The sequence below is a fragment of the Meira miltonrushii genome, assembly GCF_003144205.1.
Source record: "Meira miltonrushii strain MCA 3882 unplaced genomic scaffold FA14scaffold_2, whole genome shotgun sequence".
Classification (NCBI taxonomy): Eukaryota; Fungi; Basidiomycota; class Exobasidiomycetes; order Exobasidiales; family Brachybasidiaceae; genus Meira; species Meira miltonrushii.
This window is the reverse complement of record NW_020289944.1, coordinates 695,484-712,794: the sequence shown is the minus strand read 5'-3', so window position 1 is coordinate 712,794 and position 17,311 is coordinate 695,484. Positions and strand designations below refer to the sequence as shown.

At 42.9% G+C, this 17,311-nt stretch overlaps 9 protein-coding genes across 9 annotated transcripts; 5 read left to right on the top strand and 4 right to left on the bottom strand.

Annotated features, from left to right (window-relative positions):
- Nucleotides 1-1,398: 1,398 nt before the first annotated feature.
- FA14DRAFT_178202 (uncharacterized protein) lies at nt 1,399-3,729 on the bottom strand (the record flags this gene model as incomplete). Its single annotated transcript, XM_025500831.1, has 1 exon — nt 1,399-3,729. One exon carries the CDS (start codon nt 3,727-3,729, stop codon nt 1,399-1,401), a length of 2,331 nt encoding a protein of 776 aa, XP_025355108.1.
- Nucleotides 3,730-4,062: 333 nt separating this feature from the next.
- Nucleotides 4,063-7,268, top strand: FA14DRAFT_160247 (uncharacterized protein). The gene has a single exon (XM_025498587.1). The coding sequence runs from the start codon at nt 4,364-4,366 to the stop codon at nt 7,136-7,138; it is 2,775 nt and encodes a 924-aa protein (XP_025355107.1). The 5' UTR covers nt 4,063-4,363; the 3' UTR covers nt 7,139-7,268.
- On the bottom strand, nt 7,200-7,777 carry FA14DRAFT_132581 (uncharacterized protein). The gene is made up of 2 exons (XM_025496951.1): nt 7,688-7,777; nt 7,200-7,618 (listed from the first exon to the last, which is right to left on the bottom strand). The coding sequence occupies exons 1-2, from the start codon at nt 7,734-7,736 to the stop codon at nt 7,293-7,295; spliced, it is 375 nt and encodes a 124-aa protein (XP_025355106.1). The 5' UTR covers nt 7,737-7,777; the 3' UTR covers nt 7,200-7,292.
- A 119-nt stretch (nt 7,778-7,896) lies between these two features.
- Nucleotides 7,897-9,197, top strand: FA14DRAFT_188851 (putative PRO3-delta 1-pyrroline-5-carboxylate reductase). The gene is made up of 2 exons (XM_025501687.1): nt 7,897-8,624; nt 8,683-9,197. Exons 1-2 carry the CDS (start codon nt 8,031-8,033, stop codon nt 9,130-9,132), a joined length of 1,044 nt encoding a protein of 347 aa, XP_025355105.1. The 5' UTR covers nt 7,897-8,030; the 3' UTR covers nt 9,133-9,197.
- Nucleotides 9,198-9,665: 468 nt separating this feature from the next.
- Nucleotides 9,666-10,877, bottom strand: FA14DRAFT_122903 (Pkinase-domain-containing protein; the record flags this gene model as incomplete). The annotated part of the gene is made up of 2 exons (XM_025496541.1): nt 9,666-10,654; nt 10,730-10,877. The coding sequence occupies 2 exons, from the start codon at nt 10,875-10,877 to the stop codon at nt 9,666-9,668; spliced, it is 1,137 nt and encodes a 378-aa protein (XP_025355104.1).
- A 1,170-nt stretch (nt 10,878-12,047) lies between these two features.
- On the top strand, nt 12,048-13,010 carry FA14DRAFT_132570 (Hydroxyisourate hydrolase). The gene is made up of 3 exons (XM_025496950.1): nt 12,048-12,386; nt 12,451-12,589; nt 12,655-13,010. Exons 1-3 carry the CDS (start codon nt 12,259-12,261, stop codon nt 12,745-12,747), a joined length of 360 nt encoding a protein of 119 aa, XP_025355103.1. The 5' UTR covers nt 12,048-12,258; the 3' UTR covers nt 12,748-13,010.
- On the bottom strand, nt 12,731-13,221 carry FA14DRAFT_132569 (putative TIM9-translocase of the mitochondrial inner membrane). The gene is made up of 2 exons (XM_025496949.1): nt 13,175-13,221; nt 12,731-13,106 (listed from the first exon to the last, which is right to left on the bottom strand). Exons 1-2 carry the CDS (start codon nt 13,179-13,181, stop codon nt 12,832-12,834), a joined length of 282 nt encoding a protein of 93 aa, XP_025355102.1. The 5' UTR covers nt 13,182-13,221; the 3' UTR covers nt 12,731-12,831.
- A 225-nt stretch (nt 13,222-13,446) lies between these two features.
- FA14DRAFT_178196 (uncharacterized protein) lies at nt 13,447-14,003 on the top strand (the record flags this gene model as incomplete). The annotated part of the gene is made up of 2 exons (XM_025500830.1): nt 13,447-13,876; nt 13,939-14,003. 2 exons carry the CDS (start codon nt 13,447-13,449, stop codon nt 14,001-14,003), a joined length of 495 nt encoding a protein of 164 aa, XP_025355101.1.
- A 448-nt stretch (nt 14,004-14,451) lies between these two features.
- FA14DRAFT_123099 (OPT superfamily oligopeptide transporter) lies at nt 14,452-16,900 on the top strand (the record flags this gene model as incomplete). Its single annotated transcript, XM_025496550.1, has 2 exons — nt 14,452-16,224; nt 16,295-16,900. The coding sequence occupies 2 exons, from the start codon at nt 14,452-14,454 to the stop codon at nt 16,898-16,900; spliced, it is 2,379 nt and encodes a 792-aa protein (XP_025355100.1).
- Between the last annotated feature and the right edge of the window lie 411 nt (nt 16,901-17,311).

Here is a 17,311-nt window from a genome sequence, read left to right as displayed (position 1 = left end):
GTGAGAAGGTCTGAAGATAACGGTGAAAGCAGAGTGTCCAGATTCTTAAAATGTCAATGGTTTCCGAATAGAATTGTTATAGTGAATGATGCTGCTGCTTTGGATTGCGGATTTTGTTGATTGAATATGGTAGTAGGAATTACTTATGATTGAGGGGATGATATGTTATATCGTAAGTTAGAAAAGATAAAGAGAGTAACATTCTTACACAATATAAAAATGCCTATACGCGTGCAATACAAATAGTATTATTCATGCCCTTGCCCTGGCCGCCTCTTTTTAGGTTTGGCTTGCTTGCTGCCTTTCTCTCTCTCTCACTTTGGATGCCGAACGCGATGCTATGCAGCCTACAAATAAAACAAAAACAACGCGGTCGATTAAATCCTTCTTTTTGGTAAAAATACAAGGGCAGTTTTGCCTAAACTTATTTTGAATAGTCCACCTTTTTGCGCTGTGCAGCGCAGAGCAAGGCGGAGCATTCGCTCATCAATCATTCATGCCCTAATTTACTCAAAGCCACGTTCGCTACAAACAAGACACTCATAGAGATCTACGTAGCAGATGTTTAGAGGTATTTAATGCGATATGTCGAGCGACACACATTCCATGATACACAAAGATATAATTGTTTCATACCCGGCAAATCGGTTCAGCTTAATTAGCTTCTATTTTTGTTGTTTGGACCGTGATTTTGGGTTTACCAATTTTTCAATTACACCTCCAGGACAAGCAAAACAAGTTTAAGGTTTTAATATCAGCATCTATTAAACGTAAAAAGTCAAATGTGAATGGCATAAAAGAATTTGTACCCGAATCATATTGCATCGGGCAATTATGCAATCTAGAAGCAGGTTCTTGATCTTCTAATTATAAAAATGGTTTTTGTATTTGTCGTGAAATCCATTCCCAGTCTTATTGCTCTACTTTTTTACACGTTTGCAGGCAATGAAAAGCGGTCTTACCTAGATGCATGCGGATCAATTGGAATGCAATCGGGCAACGGACATTTTCTTGATCTAAAATTCTTTTCATCTGCAACGCGGATCTACAGCAAGATTCTTTAGACCTTTACAGACTGAGTCCTGAGTTCGAAAAAGGATCAAGTTTTCAGAGATGTATGCAAGATTTAGCTTTCTTTTTCATTTTGATCCAACATACGGCTCAACGCTTTAAGCGTAAGCAGACTTTATCGCATCGGGATTTTAATTGCGGGGTGCATCGCTGCGCAGGACACTAACGAATTCTTGACCAGATCAACGGCTACCGAAGGTTAACGATAAATGCTTACTTATAGCAGAATAAATTGTGCATGTGCATTGAGCATATGATAAGATAGTGTACAAATGCTAAAGGGGGAAAATAATGACAGAGTAAAGATATCGTTCCATAACCAAAAGCTTATAAATTCTCAAAGAAGCTTAAATCATCATTTGTTAAGGTGTTGCCCTGACTGAGCGTTTTTGCTTGTGGCTTAGCACTGCTTGGCGTGATTGGCGTTGGGGTAGATGTTCGAGAGGTGGATTGTAGTATCGTCTGCGAATTTGTGTTCACGCTTCGTTGATTAGAGGAAGGAGGGGGTGGTAGAATACCGGCTTGGTAACTCTTCCCTGAATTGCTACGCAGAATTGGCTGAGATTGTTGTTGTTGCTGCTGCTGTTGTTGTTGCTGTTGTTGTTGCTGTTGCTGTTGTTGTGTAGGTCTTGCAGATCTAGGCGGTAAGGTGGATTGTCTTGTGTCTTTGTATTGGCTTTCACCTGAGTCTTCATAAGGTGTATCTCGAAATGCGCTCCAGCTCTTGTCCCTTACCTCCTCTTCGTCATCATCAAACGTATACGGCTTCACTGGTCTTCCTCCAGCGGAGAAAGAAGATAAGAAATTTGTTTTCTTTCTCTGTTGCTCTTGTCCATTGCTCTTCAACAAAGTATCATCGTAGCTATCGGGATCATCACGGTAAGAAGCATTAGAGTTGGGTGACAAAGTGTTAACATCCTTAAAGCTACCAAACGTTTCATCTGGATCAGGTGAAGTAGTAGCAGCATATTGAGTTGAACCTACTGGCCTGCTTGTGTTTGCATGACTTGGCGGAGCGCCAATACGTGGTGGCGGGCCCAATGGGCTAGGTTGCTTTTTGGGAGACGACAACTTGGCCAAATTGGGTATGACGAAATTCTCGCCAGCTTTGGGAATTTGTCGTACGTTTGTAGAAGGTCCAGATTGATTAGTCACATTACCAGGCTTGCTTTCTACAAAGGCTAGCCAATCATCTTCATTAAGGCCATTGCCATCAGATTTTTGCGATACTGTGCCTTTGGATTCACCGATATTCTCTAACCATGAAAGATCGTCCTCTTGTTGCTTTCCATCTTCTTGCCCTGGAGCTGCTTTGCCGCGGAATCGACCAAAAAGTCGGGAAACAGCCGATTCTTGTGGAATATCGTTGCTGAGCAGATCTGGCGGTGGCTTTGTCTGTTTAGCTTTGGCCGAAGTCTCAAAAGAATCTCCAGCATCCCATTCTAAGCCAGTCTCTTCGATATCTCCCGAATCATCATCATCCTGAGCTGAGACAACAGGAGGTCTCTGTAGAGGCTTACCTAGACGTGATAAAGCAGAGCCTTCTTTGTTTTGGCCTGATCCCAGAAGACCTTGTATAAATCCTCCACTAGGACCAGCTTGTTTCTTCGTCTTGACTTCCCAGCCCGGTCCTTGGTCTGAGGGTGAACTAGCAGATGCAGGAGCTGATTCTTTCACACCACTACCTTGTGTACCATTTGAGCCAGTTCGGTCGTGTGCTGTACGCAAGGTTGGAGCTTGCCAAAGACGTGGTGCAGCAGTTGCGCTGTCCCTTTGTACGCTTTTGATCTCACTACTACCTCTTGGAGTGGTGCTTTTCTCCGTCTCAACTTTATCAGAAGCAGATGGCGCTCTTGAAGTGTTATTCGGTTCCGCTGGAGCAGCAGAGCGGGTGAAGAAGGATCGCCATCCTCCAGCTGCTGTAGATGCTGTGGTAGACGAAGAAGTCGATTCTTTCTTGTCTTTATCATCCGAACTTTTGGCTCCTTTATCATCTTCTTTTTCTTTATCCGCTTCTTTGTCCTGATCTCTCTCTTGTTGCTCTACGCTACCTCTTCCCTTGGCTTCCTCTTGCAATCGAATAATTTCATCCCTCTGAGCAATGGCTTCAGCTTTTTCCCTTCTTGCTTGTGCCCCTGAACCCCAAGGATCATCTTCATCGAATGGCTCTGGTTGTTGTTGTTCATCCTCATTTCTGGTTATATGCATGTCATCTTCCACCTTGTCGGCTAATTCCCTGTCATCATCAGATTGTTGCCAATTAGACTCCCTTCTAATTTCCACTTCATCTTGCTTATCTTCTTCTGTTTGTCTGTTAAGATAGATATTGTCATGTGCGCTTGTTGTAGTGGTCATAGGCACTGAACCTCCACCCCAAGGATCAAAGTCATTCCTGCTATTGTTCCCTTCGTCATCATCACCACCACCATACTCTCCCGATGATCGTTTCTCATTTGTATTGTATGATGTTGAAGGTAAATTGAATCCGATCGGAGCCGAATTTTCAGCCCACGGATCAACAGGACCTGAAGCTTGAAAAGTAGGTGAAGATGTGGATTTGGTATTTGTTATTTCGTTTTCTCTGTTTCCGGACCAAGTCGGACGTTCTGCTTCATTTGTCGGCTCACTACTTCCGCCTGCATCACTCCACGGGTCCATATTGAATGGGAAGTATGAGCTTTGAATCAATTGAATGAGTTCAAGCTTGATATCGGATTGATGACATATAAACAAGAATCAGATGTGTGTGTGTGTGGCTGCTTTCGAAGCTATTGTAGCCAAACAACACTTTCCCTCTTTTTGTTCGTTGAGTTGCGCCTGCTCTTGCGCGTGAACTGAGCGGACGAAATTAATTAGGGTTTTAGCCTGGGCGGGCGTATGTGCAATGCAGTAGGTAGGTTAACCTCCTAAGCAGCCAGCCTCTTTTTAGGCGAGTGCATACATTCGGAAATAAACACCTTTCAATCATATAATATAATATATAATGTTATATCCTCACCCCTTTTTTATTCGCCTTATTGCCAACACCCTTCAATGGATATGAGCTGAAAAGGCTTCGCCGGAACGGCAAAACTCCTTGATTGATTTACGCCTCTTTCACGTTGAGATCACAAGACCGGCAAATTAATGTTGCATCGGACAAAGGAGTACAAATCAACTCAGCACAATTCACTCAACTTTGATTGGATCTTGATGCAAGCACAACGGCTGCTGGCATCAAGAAGCTATTAAAGACTCACGATAGGGAGATCCTCTTCCCCTTTGACATTCATTACCACGAAAAATAATCAGAATGTCAGATAGTGGAAAGGTCGTAGACCTTGCTGAGGAACGGCAAGCTCACGCTAACGACAAACTTACATCACAAATCGCATCAATCTTCCAGGAAAATATAGCCAAACAGCAAAAGCAGAAGGAGCTTAATGATGGAGAGGCTTTGAAGGATGGTGATGCATACTTCTTTGATGAAGAAGGTGTACTATGTATGCGGGCTGGCAACTTTCTTGCTCTTATAGAACAGTACGAATTAATGGAAGGTCAAACGATATTGGATGATTCTGGAAAGGCAGATTTGACAAGTCTTTCAAATGCCAATCCCGAACATCCTGTGCATCCAGAGCATGTAGTCGAACTGATCAGGCAGATGACATCCAATCCAAAATTTGCAAACGAAGCAGAAGCGCAACACACAAATGGCCCATCGGATGGAGAATCTGATAGTAGTTCAGAAGGCGGAATCATAGAAGATTCGTGTATACAGCCGGCACCATGGGAGAGATCCGGCAAAAGCTCTGACCCCGTTGATGGTGATCACACAATAAGTCGCAGGGATGAGTCAGTATTAAATCCAGAAGAAATTCGACGCAGGACACCGCGAAAGTCCAAAAGTAGAACTAGAAAAGGCTCAACTGGACCGACTGGTAACGATTCAAGCATGATATCAAACAGCTCTTTCCGAAAGCCTCTACCTCCTGCTGTTGCTCTACGTAAGAAAATGCGTCGATTGAGTGAAGCTGAAGCAAATGCCAGCTATGGAGTCGGATACGAAGATGAAGAAGGCCAGAGCACGGATTCAGTACAAATATCAAATATGCCAGATTCGCCTCCCGCTTATATTGGTGAATCGTTACCCAGAAGTATATCATACCCCAACACAAGCACACCTGGCGGACGTTCAATGCGCAACGCAGACCTCAAAAATCGAATTGCAGAAAAAGAATTTCGGATGGGCTTATCAAACGATTCATTTGAGGACTCATTTGTTTCACCGCTTGGTGTTGCATCAAAAGCACTCATGAGCCCTTCTTTCTCAGAACATTCATTCAATTCACTAGCTCTAAAGTCTCCGACATACGGTGCCACCACACGTGGAAATGAGCTCAATTGGCAGAGTCCGCGTGATACTGATGTTGGAGATTCTACATCAGCCAACGACGAAGAGCGCATTGCCGCCTTAGAAGCTGAAGTAGAGAACTTGAAGAGAACGATCAACGAAAAGAAGCGGACGATCGAGAATCTACAAAGAGATATTGACGAGACCACATCCCGATTGCAAAAGGAAGTGGACGACTTGCAGTCGGACCTTAGTCTTAAGCGCAAAGAAGACGCATTGAACAAGGTTCGTGAGAATGGCCACCTCGCCACTATTGGAGACTTGGAAGCTGAACTTACGAAAGAGTCAAAAGAGTTGGAAGAATTGCGCACCCAGCATGCCAAGCTACGCACTGACAATGATCAACTTGCGTCTACGTTGGAGACCGAATCGACCAATGGCCATGAGCAAAGATCAACGATCAAGCATTTGACTGCTGATAAAACGGCATTCATTGCTAAGGAGAAGCAATGGGAATTGCAACGTCAAGAGATGCAAGAACAAGTTGGACAATTGCAGAGCGAGATCATAAGCTTGCAGAAAGAACTTGAAGATCGCGAGTCCGACAAGCGAACGATTGAATATCTCCAAAATAATGTTGATCAATTGACGGCTGAATTGAATGATGTACGCAATCAAGGTAGCAACTTCTTGAATACTTCAGCACCAAATTCACGTCAAAATACCCTAGGAAGAAGCCTAAATCAAGATCTGGCAAAGCAAATCCGACAAGAGCGAGAAGAGCAAGCAATAAGGGCGGCAGCGAAAGCAAGGGCTGCCGCCGCTGCAGCATCTGCTCCTGCATCTACATTGGATGAACATTTAGGTGATCCTGCAGATACTTCATTGGTTGAGCCAGATACGAGCGTTGATTCGGAAACTGGCAAGATTATGTTGGCATTGCAAAAAGGCGAAATCAGTCTTAGTGATCATCTTGAAGTTCCACCAGTAGATGGTTTGCCACAAACAGAGACGGAACCGATCTTCGGTGATGGATTACCGCGAGCAGAAAGGGAGTCAGTATTTGGCGATAGCTTACCGCAATTGGAAAGGAAACCAGTCCATGGAGATGAATCTGGAACCGTTGTTGAGGTGGGAGAAAGCAGCTTGCAAAAGAATGAAGAGCCAGGCACGCTTCCGACATACGATGAAGCGGAAGTGACGAAAGCTGTGATGGAACGCATGCACCCACGCTGGAATGCCAACTCAAGGCACGAATTGCAATTCGAATTAAAGGGAAAAGCAGCAAAAGCGTATCTGCATTTTGCTCAAAATGTGGGAACCCGTTGTCGAGAGATAGAAGAGAGACTTGAAAATTTCACCGAGCCAGAGCCGGAGCCTGAACCAGAGCCAGAAGTCGAAAAAGTAAGGGTTGAGAAGGGGCATCTTTCCGACCACCTGACAAAACTTGTTGACGCTTTCGCAGAAGGCTTCCGTTCTTCCAATCTTTCAGGTTGGCTACTGGTTGGCATAATTTTGAGCTGGGCTACTCTGGTGATACTATTAAAGATGAAGTACGAATTACGCAATAAGGCAATTGAAGAGGCGGATTCATGGCGTATAAGCAACACATTGCAAGTTCCTTGGTCTATTGCTGGTAACTTTGAGCCTCCTCCATTTGACAAAGTGCCATTTTCCCTTTCTTGGTCAGAACGCATTTTTGGGAAACAACTTACTCCACAAGTTCCGATTTGATTGTTTGTTGTACTTGTGTTACCTCCTTATACTGTACAAAAACTTGTACTATACTACTACTGCTATACCTACTACTATCTTTTTAAATTGTACAACATTCAATGCATTAAGAGTACAGATGAAATAAACAATGCTATCCAAATGAAGCACATCTCTAAACGGGTCTCTGTAGAGATTCACCGCCTTGAGGAGCACCTCCCGATTTGATCAATTCTTCCCTCTTTACAGCTTCTGTGCATTGCCAAAGAGCTTTAAGAGCGGGTGTACATCTTTGAGTGATTTGTTCATCATCATCCGATCTTCCCGCCAATAAACAAGCATCATAAGCACGTATTTGTGATTGACATCGACTTTTGACTGTTGCTACCAAAGGTACAGCATTTGCTGCACATTTTGATAATGTTTGTCTTTCTGCTTCACATGCTGATTCCCCTCCATCTTGATCTCCTCTATGTGATAAAATGCATCTTTGGAAAGAGTCTAAATGGGGGCATTAAAGGTGTTAGCTGTTATTTCTAAGTATTATTCATGAACCCAATGGCAACTTACTCAACTCGTTTCCGCAATTCTTTGCCACTAATTCGATACTTTGTTCCATAATGTTTATTGTTATGAAGATGATGGGAAGGAAGTATAAAGAATTCTCCAAATATTTCATAAGCGTTCTTCTAAAAAGGCCCGAGCTAAGAAGGAGGATTATATAATTCAAAGGGGATATCTGATTCACGCTGCAAATGAATGCATTTGCTGCCTATCTTATCGCTCGCTACTTTTGTTGACTTTTTCGCTCGCGTACATGGAAATTATCTGAATTTTAAAGCTTGCGTGGGGTTAGAAGAAAAGAAGATTCATCATTCCATTCACTCTCTTCCATCAACTTTGATTCGGGAAAATGTCTTCTCCAAAACAACAAAATGGCTATACACTGGCCATCATTGGCTGTGGTACGATGGGTGTTGCAATCCTTTCGGGTGTCTTGGACAGCAAAAAGATGATGGAAGCACGTAGAGCAGCATCAGCAGTATTATCACAATCCATGTCAAACGGTTCAACAACACCCGTCTCAAATGGTGGAAATGGATCAAGCTCTCAACAACAAGAACTCTCGGCTTCGATTGCATCTTTGTTGGAGTTGGAAGATGGTGATGATGCAACAACTCAAAATGCAACTCAATTACCAACCAAATTCTTGGCTTGCGTTAATAGACAAGAATCAGCAAGAAAACTCAAAAAGACGTTTGAAGATCATGAGTGTGTTGAAGTGATTTGTAAGGATAACTTACGTGCTGCTCGTGAAGCAGATGCTGTCATCATTGCATGCAAACCACAAATGGTTGCTGATATCCTTCAACAAGAAGGAATAAGGGAAGCTTTGCGTAATAAATTGGTTTGCAGTATTTGTGCAGGTTTGACCATCAAGGGTATCCAGGCTCATGTGGACAAAGAGACCACAGTCGTACGTGCTATGCCCAATACACCATCAAAAGTGAGTAATACCATAAGCACTGCTAGTATACAATATTGACCTCATTCAGCCTCCTCAGATCCGAGAAGGTATGACAATTCTGACACCCTTGCCCGCAACGATTGAAGGAGCGTCTGAATCACGCAACAGATTGGTCGCCATCTTTTCAGCAGTTGGAAAATGCAGAATTCTTGATGAGAAGCACTTTGACGCAGCAACAGCGCTAGCAGGCAGTGGACCTGCGTTCGCATGTGTATTTTTAGAAGCAATGGTAGACGGAGGAGTGATGATGGGAATGCCAAGATCAGAAGCTTTAGAGCTCGCAGCTCAAACGATGCAAGGTGCAGCAAGGATGGTATTACAATCAGGAATGCATCCTGCCGCAATCAAAGATAGTGTTACAACTCCAGGTGGCTGTACGATTGCTGGCTTGATGAATTTGGAAGATGGTAGATTACGATCAACCGTTGCAAGAACAATTCAAGCCGCTACTGAACATGCAGCCGGTTTAGGAATGCCCAAAAATTGAGATTCTAAAGCAATGTACACTTTACAAAACAAAAATTTCTCACACACACCCAAAAAAGATTGATCATTTGTATTGTTGAATTTTGCCCGAGACTATTTTTCACATAGAGATAAAGAATGATGGATGTTGTACTGTCGACGGCGAATAGAAAAGGAGTAGGAAACATCTGACAAACGAAATAATTGGACAGGTAATATGAATGGACAATGTGGCGGGATGCGAGGAATTTGTGCAGCAGAAAAATTGTGATAATAAAAAATGTTGATGATGGAATACTTGAAAAAAATCATCGTCTGAAGAGAAGGAAAAAGAAATCGTATACAAGAAGAAGAAACAGTATAATATTGATGATCATCGAACATTCTCACCAACATCTGTTCGATGAAAGGAAAAATAATTGGATCATGAAAAAAAGACGATGCTATAAAGATTTTACACAATTGTTTTCTCTTTCTTGGTAGTTGTTTCGAAGACATTTTCCAACCCAGTTGATCGACCATAGAGAGATCATTATCCCTTTTCTCACACCATTTTCAGTCCAAAGAAACACGCATACTCTCCGCCGGAATTGGTGTGAAATTGTTCACATCAATACCTCGGGAAAGCAATTCAGCCTCAGCATGTTTGGGCACCAATCTGTGAATCAGATCTGGTCGCACAGAGAGTTCCTCTTTTGTCCAATTGAACAACAATGGCATCTCCCTTCCGTTTGGCATACGCATATCTCCTGTTCTTAGTTCATCAAAGAATGGATGGCATAATGCTTCAACTGCTGTCAATCTGGCTGTGGGGGTGTATTCCAAAAGTCGGCTGATCAAGTCGATTGCATCTGGTGGAGTTCTTGGTCTGAACACTTTTGTGAATGGATGAGGTCGTATTTGAGGGAATTTATGCTCCATGTAGTTTGGATTCATTGTCTTGATTTGTTCACGCGTCGGTGTTCCCAAAACTTTGATAATTTCCACCAATTGATCGATACCACTCTCTCCAGGGAACAAAGGTTGTCCTTGCATCAATTCTGCCATCACACATCCTGTTGACCAGATGTCAATGTATGTGGTGTAATTTGTTGCGCCAAAGATCAATTCCGGTGCACGATAGTACCGCGAGCAGATATAACTGACATTTGGTTCTCCTGCAACCAAAATTTTGGCAGATCCGAAATCGCACAATTTCAAGATTCCCGTTGTGGGATTCAATAGCAGATTTTGAGGCTTGATATCACGATGGCAGATTCCGATGCTGTGAATGTAAGCCAAACTTCTCAACAATTGATACATGTACAGCTTGATCAAGAGCATTGGCATGGTTTGCTTCAACTTTGCGTAATGTCTTGAGGCCCGGTACACAGTCTCTGGAACGTATTCCAGAACGAGATTGAGGAAAACTTCATCTTTGCGATCTCCGTTGGAATAGAAAAAGGCTCTGAGATCGACGACATTTGGATGTGCAACGATACGCATGATCTGCAATTCTCGATTTTTGAAACGTTTATCTTGCAAGACTTTCTTGATAGCAACATCTTCTTGTCCTTCTTTTGGTGCTTCGCTTGCCGCTCCTCCATCTTGGCTTGCTCCTGCACCTTCCACGAGGTTACCATTTCCTCCTGCTACGAGTCTTGCTTGGAAAACAACACCGAAAGAACCATTTCCGATCACTTTACAGTTGGTGTAGCTCAATTCTCTTTGTTCTCCAGTTTTGCCGTCAGAAGCGGTCACTTTAATGACCTTTAGGGGATCGTCCATCGCTGTAAAGAGGCAAGAGAGTCAGAAATGTTTGACTATGTTACAAACACAGTAAAATGTACTCACGTACTAGACCGTTAGAACGGGACATCGAACAATTAAGATAAAGATGGCCAGCAAAAACGCTTGGCAATGATCGTAGTGATGCTGGTTTTGCCGCCTCCTACTGAATTGTAATTTACAAGGATGATTGGGCAAATATGTTTCGCCTTGGATCCTGTTTGTAACCTGAAGTTGTTTTGAGTGAAAAGCGAAGGACCTTTTGTTCAACCTGCTTCGAAAGGGTTGATTCAAACGAAGAATAAAGATGAACGCGAGCTTTGATCTCTCCACTGTCAATGCCAACTGATAATAGCAGCTTAATACGCAATATTCACGCTTCCGATCGAGATGCGAATAGGTTCGAATGCGCGACCGAGACTGATGAAGATGACGTTTAGGTCGTGTGATATGTCTTTCGAAAAGAGATCAAAAGAAGTTGTTTTGATGATGAGAGATTTCCAACGATCCTTCGTTTGTTCTCCCGATTGATCTTTTCCTATAATGTGAAATCAAGGTAAGCAAGACAATTGCTCGATGATGGTGAATGTGGATGTATGGTAATAGGTACAGCGAAAAACAAGCAAAAATGCGCCCCCGTTCATTTTTGGTGTGTGTGTGGTCCACTTCACTCACTCCCTCTACTGTACAGTCAGCGCACCAGCCAACTGGAGTGGGTTTTATGTGTATGTGCAAGTGTGCTAAAGTGCCTTAAAACAACAAAAAAACAAAAGCCAACAAAGACCTTGCTGCTTTAAAGATGCGTCAGACGCGCTGCGCTGCGCAAGCCTTTCTCGGTCTAGACTACTACTACCACACTTGTTGTTACAAGAAGGAATGGCATGTAGAATTTGATTAACCGCCTCTTTCATTAATATATATATTCAATCATCAAGAGGTCAAAAATGAAAGGATGAAAAAGAGAATAGCATTGACCTAACTGGCTCTCTGAAGAAAGAGTTTGAGCTCTTTTTACCCTGCTAGACCATGTTTGGCGGCCGTCTTGCTGGGGTGAGAGAGACGCATGTATCCAGATCGAGTCTAGAATCGCTTGTTAAAACCCAACATCTCTTAAAAGAGGCACTTTATCAGTATTTTTTAAATGTGTGTGCGCACGCCTTTTTACTTGCTTTCTTGCTTTGCAAGATATAATAAATAGTGGGGAAATTCAACCTTTTGGCGCAGTAACAGTACAGCGGAACTTTTATTTTTTGCTTACAAGCTTTCCCCGCCAACGGCAACATGCACTGCACACACATCAGCCTTGTTTTAAGCTTTGGGCAGAATGAATGTTCCTGTTGAATTAGAATGTATGCTAATCTTCCTTTCTCTATCATAGACCATGTCAAAATCACCTATCACTTGCCACGTACTGGACAGCACACTTGGCAAGCCGGCTTCAGGGGTAGCTGTATCTCTCGAAACACTCTCAGGGGCATCTTCGGGGCAAGCAAGTGTTCTAGCAAAGGGGTGAGTAAATGCAGCTGTTTAATACAACATAGGTACTTTGAATTTATCTATTCTCCTTCAATAGACAAACGGACAATGATGGAAGATGCACAACACTTTTAGATCCAAGCACTAAGCTCAATGGCGGTATATATAGGATGACATTTGAGACCGGTTCATATTTTGCCAAGGATAATCGACCGACATTCTATCCTCGAGTGGAGGTGAGTCATGCCGATCCTGATCACATTCAATATAGCCCAACTGACTCTTTGTTCCCTCTTCTCAGATCCTCTTCACCCTTCCTGATCCACCAGATCCACACTATCATATTCCTCTTCTCTTATCCCCATTCTCATATACCACATACAGAGGATCATGAAGTTGTGATTAAAATCAATAATATATCAATACAAGCTAATGTTAAATCTGTGCAGTTTTGGATACAATACGAATTGATGCAAGATTAGAATCGACCACCTTGTTGTTGCTGTTGCATCATCTTTGCGTTCTCTTCTTGGAATCTAGCTCCGACCCGTTCAGAATGTTTTAGCCATTTTTGTGTACAGTTTTCAACGCAAGTTTGTTCTTTCGAACTCAATGCCTTGCTTGTGAAATCGTTGCAACAGCTATCAAAACACCTCTCTACCAAACCGGTATATAATCGCATGAAGTCTTTCATCTGTTTTTGTTCAATCAGCCTTTGCATGGCTTGTTGTTCGCCGGAAGATAAGCTAGAGACTGTAAAATAAAAGGGAATTGATCGTCAGATTGAGTCTATAAAGCATTAGTTTGCCTGCCATACTCACAATCCATCTTTGTTGTTGTGTATCTATGTGATGGTGGTCTTGAATTAGCAGAGAAGGCCTGTGCTTTTGGAAATTATTTATCCTTTGCATCGTTTCAGCACAAAAAACTATACACGTGATGCGTGGCGCCCGCGTTTTCAAATCTGCAAGAAGCATTCGAAAGAGGCACGGGAGAACACATCTTATTCTCCACTTTGATGGCTCTGACAAGGTGAAGAATGGCATATACCGGGTAAATATCGAGCAAGAATCGGTTTAAAGAAGCAGTGACAATGGAAGGAGATACTACAGCAGATGCAATGGCGGCTATGGGCTTGCCAACGAGCTTTTCCACGCCAAATGCTTCGCGAACTCCACCATCTGGCCCTTCGAATCCTTCTGCTAGAGGGAATAATGCTGGTTTTCGAGGTCGTGGTGGTTCTCGAGGAGGTCAGAGAGGACGCGATGGTGGCTGGAGAGGTCAAAGTAGAGGAGGAAGAGGGAATGCACGAGGTCATCCATACCCGCACGCAGACAGGAATGAGCCTTCATATTCCGCCGAACAAGGACACCCTTCCTCGCATACACAGCGTCCTCAACAAGGGTATGGAGCCAATGGCGGAAGGGGAGGTAGCCGTCCTAACAAAAATGATAATCAGAGACAGAGGGGCACTGATATGAACGCAATTATGAATGAGCCTTTACTACCGCTTGAGGAAGTAGGTGAGTGACAAACAACGGTAATGCTGCATATACCTGGTGACTAATTTGCAATCTTACTACAGCCCCAATCATCAGGCCATCTTTCACAATTGCAAATCCATGGGCACATCTTGAGAAAGAGGATTAGTGAGAGGCTTGTCTCCTGGTGTCACGCGAGGCAACGCTACCGCCATTCAATCAGAGTATACGCCTCCTCAAGACTTTGAATTATTCTTTTGAATTCTTCGTTCAAGAATTGACTCTGATTTCGAAATAACCGTTGTAGCTTATCTCTATCCTCTTTTACCTTTCGTTCCTGTAAGATAAGGAGTTTTCCGAAATGAAACGACGGTGCCGACGCTTGCGTGCTTTCTAAAAATGTGGGGAAATCAGGCAATTCACTATGAGCTCTGCACTTCTTCCAAGACGTCGTGGTGGATGACGAATAAAGATTACCGAAATTAATTAGACGGGCAAATTTTGAAAGTCATGCCTCGATACTTGATATAAAAGCCAGCTTCAAGGAAAGCAAACGGCAAATATTCCTCCCCGTCAGATTTTGGCATACTACTCTTATGGGCTATGGTTCGATCAAGATGGTAATCGAAAAGGAGATATACGAAGAAGAACTTGATAAGTCAGCTGTACTACACGAGCTGGCGAAGACACCACCAGATCCTGAAAATGGTTCTACGGAAAAAACGCCAGATAAGAAGGAAGACGCTTACAATGAAAAAGGACTGACGGAGGCAGAAAAAGCAAATTTTGTGCTGGAAGATGAAAGCGAAGAATCCGAGTCGAATCATATGATTCGTGATGGTCATGATGTGAGCCAATATCTGTTACCCATCCGAGATGATGGAGACCCTTGTCTCACTTTTCGCTCTTTGTCGTTGGGCCTTGTCCTTGGCGCATTTCAAGCTACCATGTCGCAAATCTATATGTTCAAACCTACGCAAGTAGGTATTGGTGGTTCATTTTTGGTTTTGATCATCTATTTTATCGGAAAGGCTTGGGCTAGGTTTTTACCATCAGGTCCTGGTTTACGTGCGCGATGGGGAGATATGCCTAGCTCGAGCATTAAAGCTTGGATGTTGATTTTATTCGATTTCATCAATCCTGGACCGTTCGGATTGAAAGAGCATGCAATCGCTTCAATCACAGCAACATCGGCAAGTAATTCATTAGATTCCATTACACCTTTCACGGCTCAAAAGTTGTTTTACGATGTTCCACTGACAGCGACAAATGTGACATTAACAACGCTGTCGATCGGAATGTACGGGTATGGATTGGCAGGCTTGTTGCGTCCTTTGCTCTTGTATCCGAGTAGTATGGTCTATTGGCCAAATATTCCTCTGGTACAGTTATTCCAGCGCTTACACTGGGATCAGTTAGCAGACTCAAGGCCTTTGAGATGGTTCTGGTATGCTTTTGCATTCATGACCGTTTATGAATTCTTCCCTGCTTATATCGCTCCTATTCTTGTGGCTATCTCTATTCCCTGTCTAGCAGCTCACAATGCGCCACAGTCCAGACGTCAATTGATCACAAACTTATTTGGCGGCTCTCAATCAAATGAAGGCTTAGGCATTTTTAGTCTTTGCTTTGATTGGCAATATATTGGCTCAGGCGTGACCAGTTTACCGTTGATTTGGCAAGTGAATACTTGGATTGGTTTATTCTTTTGTTATTTTGCCTTTATCGGGGTATACTACGGGGGTGCATTTGGCGCAAAAGACTTACCGTTTATGTCCCTAAGTTTATGGACGCAAGAGGGTACGAAATATCCAAGAGATCAATTATTTGCCAATGGCTTACTCAATCAAACAGCTTTGGTCGAACATGGCATACCGAGGATAACGGCAACTTTTGCTTGGGGTCAAATCATGGCAATGGCAGCCGTTGGTGCTCTGATGGCACAAACAGTCTTCTTTTGGGGACCGAAAATTGTTCAAAGTATTCGTGAAGCACGAACCAAAAAATTTACTTGTCGTCATCAACAAATTATGATTGAACGATACGATGAAGTACATTGGGTATGGTATGCAGGTCTTGCAATCATCTCCGTGATATTTGGTTTGATAGGCAATCTACGTGGTGATACAACATTGCCTGCTGGATCATTCTTTTTCGCTTTAGCCCTTGGCAGCTTCATTGCACCTTTAAGCGGAATGTTGTATGCTCAATTCGGTAGTGGAGTGAACACGCAACCAATCATGAAAATGATCGCGGGTGTCTCGCTTCGTGGAAAGCCATTAGCGATCCTCTATTTTGGTGCATTTTCTCATCAAGCCGTCTCACAGTGTTTATCTCTTTTAGGGGACCTCCGGATGGGAATTTACTTAAAAATAAAGCCAAGAACAATGGTGAGTTTTGTCGATGTAGCGAAATGAGTTTCATCTTAAAAGCTAAAAAACCGCTTCTTCACCTTTACAGTTTATAACTCAAGTTCTAGGCACGCTGATGGGTACATTCGTTAATTATATCGTAATGGTATCGATTGTGAACAGTAAGAGAGATATTCTGTTGACGAACAACGGATCCGGTCAATGGTCTGGTCAATTCTTCCAATCCTTCAACCTGCAAGCAACAGTATGGTCACTGGCAAGTGACTTATACACCGTAGGCAAGCCGTATGCGATTGTTCCGTTTGGTATTTTGATTGGCATTGGCTGCGTTGCAATTCAACGAATCATCTTTCAATTTTGGCCAAGAATTGGTAGAGTCGACGTAAGCTTCATCAATTTACCAATGATATTTATGTATATGGGATGGTTCTCACTTCAAACACAGACGTGTGTCATTTTATCAATCGTTCTAGTTGGCCTTTTTGTGCAAGGCTATTTACGAACATACAAACCGGAAATTTTCAAAAAGTATGCTTATCTCGTTCCTGCCGGATTGGACGGTGGCTCGTTGCTGGTCATCTTTGTTCTCAGTTTCGCAGCTTACGGTGCTGCAGGTACGGCCAAACCTTTCCCGAATTATGCTCTCAATCCAGCAAGTGGATTTGTTGATCGATGTCCGGATCCTTCGGCGTAAGAAGTTTCGTACCTTATGCTGTTTCAATCAATCACACCATATTATATACTAAGTGCCGACAACTCGAATATTCCTTTGATGAAATAGCGATTCGTTTATAAATCTTATGAGAATACATCTGGAGTGATGTTGTTTAGTACATATTCATATCTTGCTTTTTCTTCTAAATCAGGTGAATCGAAGCCTGAACCGTTCTTTTCGTCAGTACTGCCTTCACTTTCGGGCTTCGTATTATCTTGATTCGTATGAAGAGTAGGAGCTAAAACAATATCGGAGATAATTAGATTGACAGTTTCATACCTTTAGTACGTCGGTATTTTGATTTTCGCTTTTATACTTGGTCTCATTGCGAGCATCCGTGAAGGAACAACAATGCCTGTTTAGGCCTATATCATCGCTTTGCTGATCGGA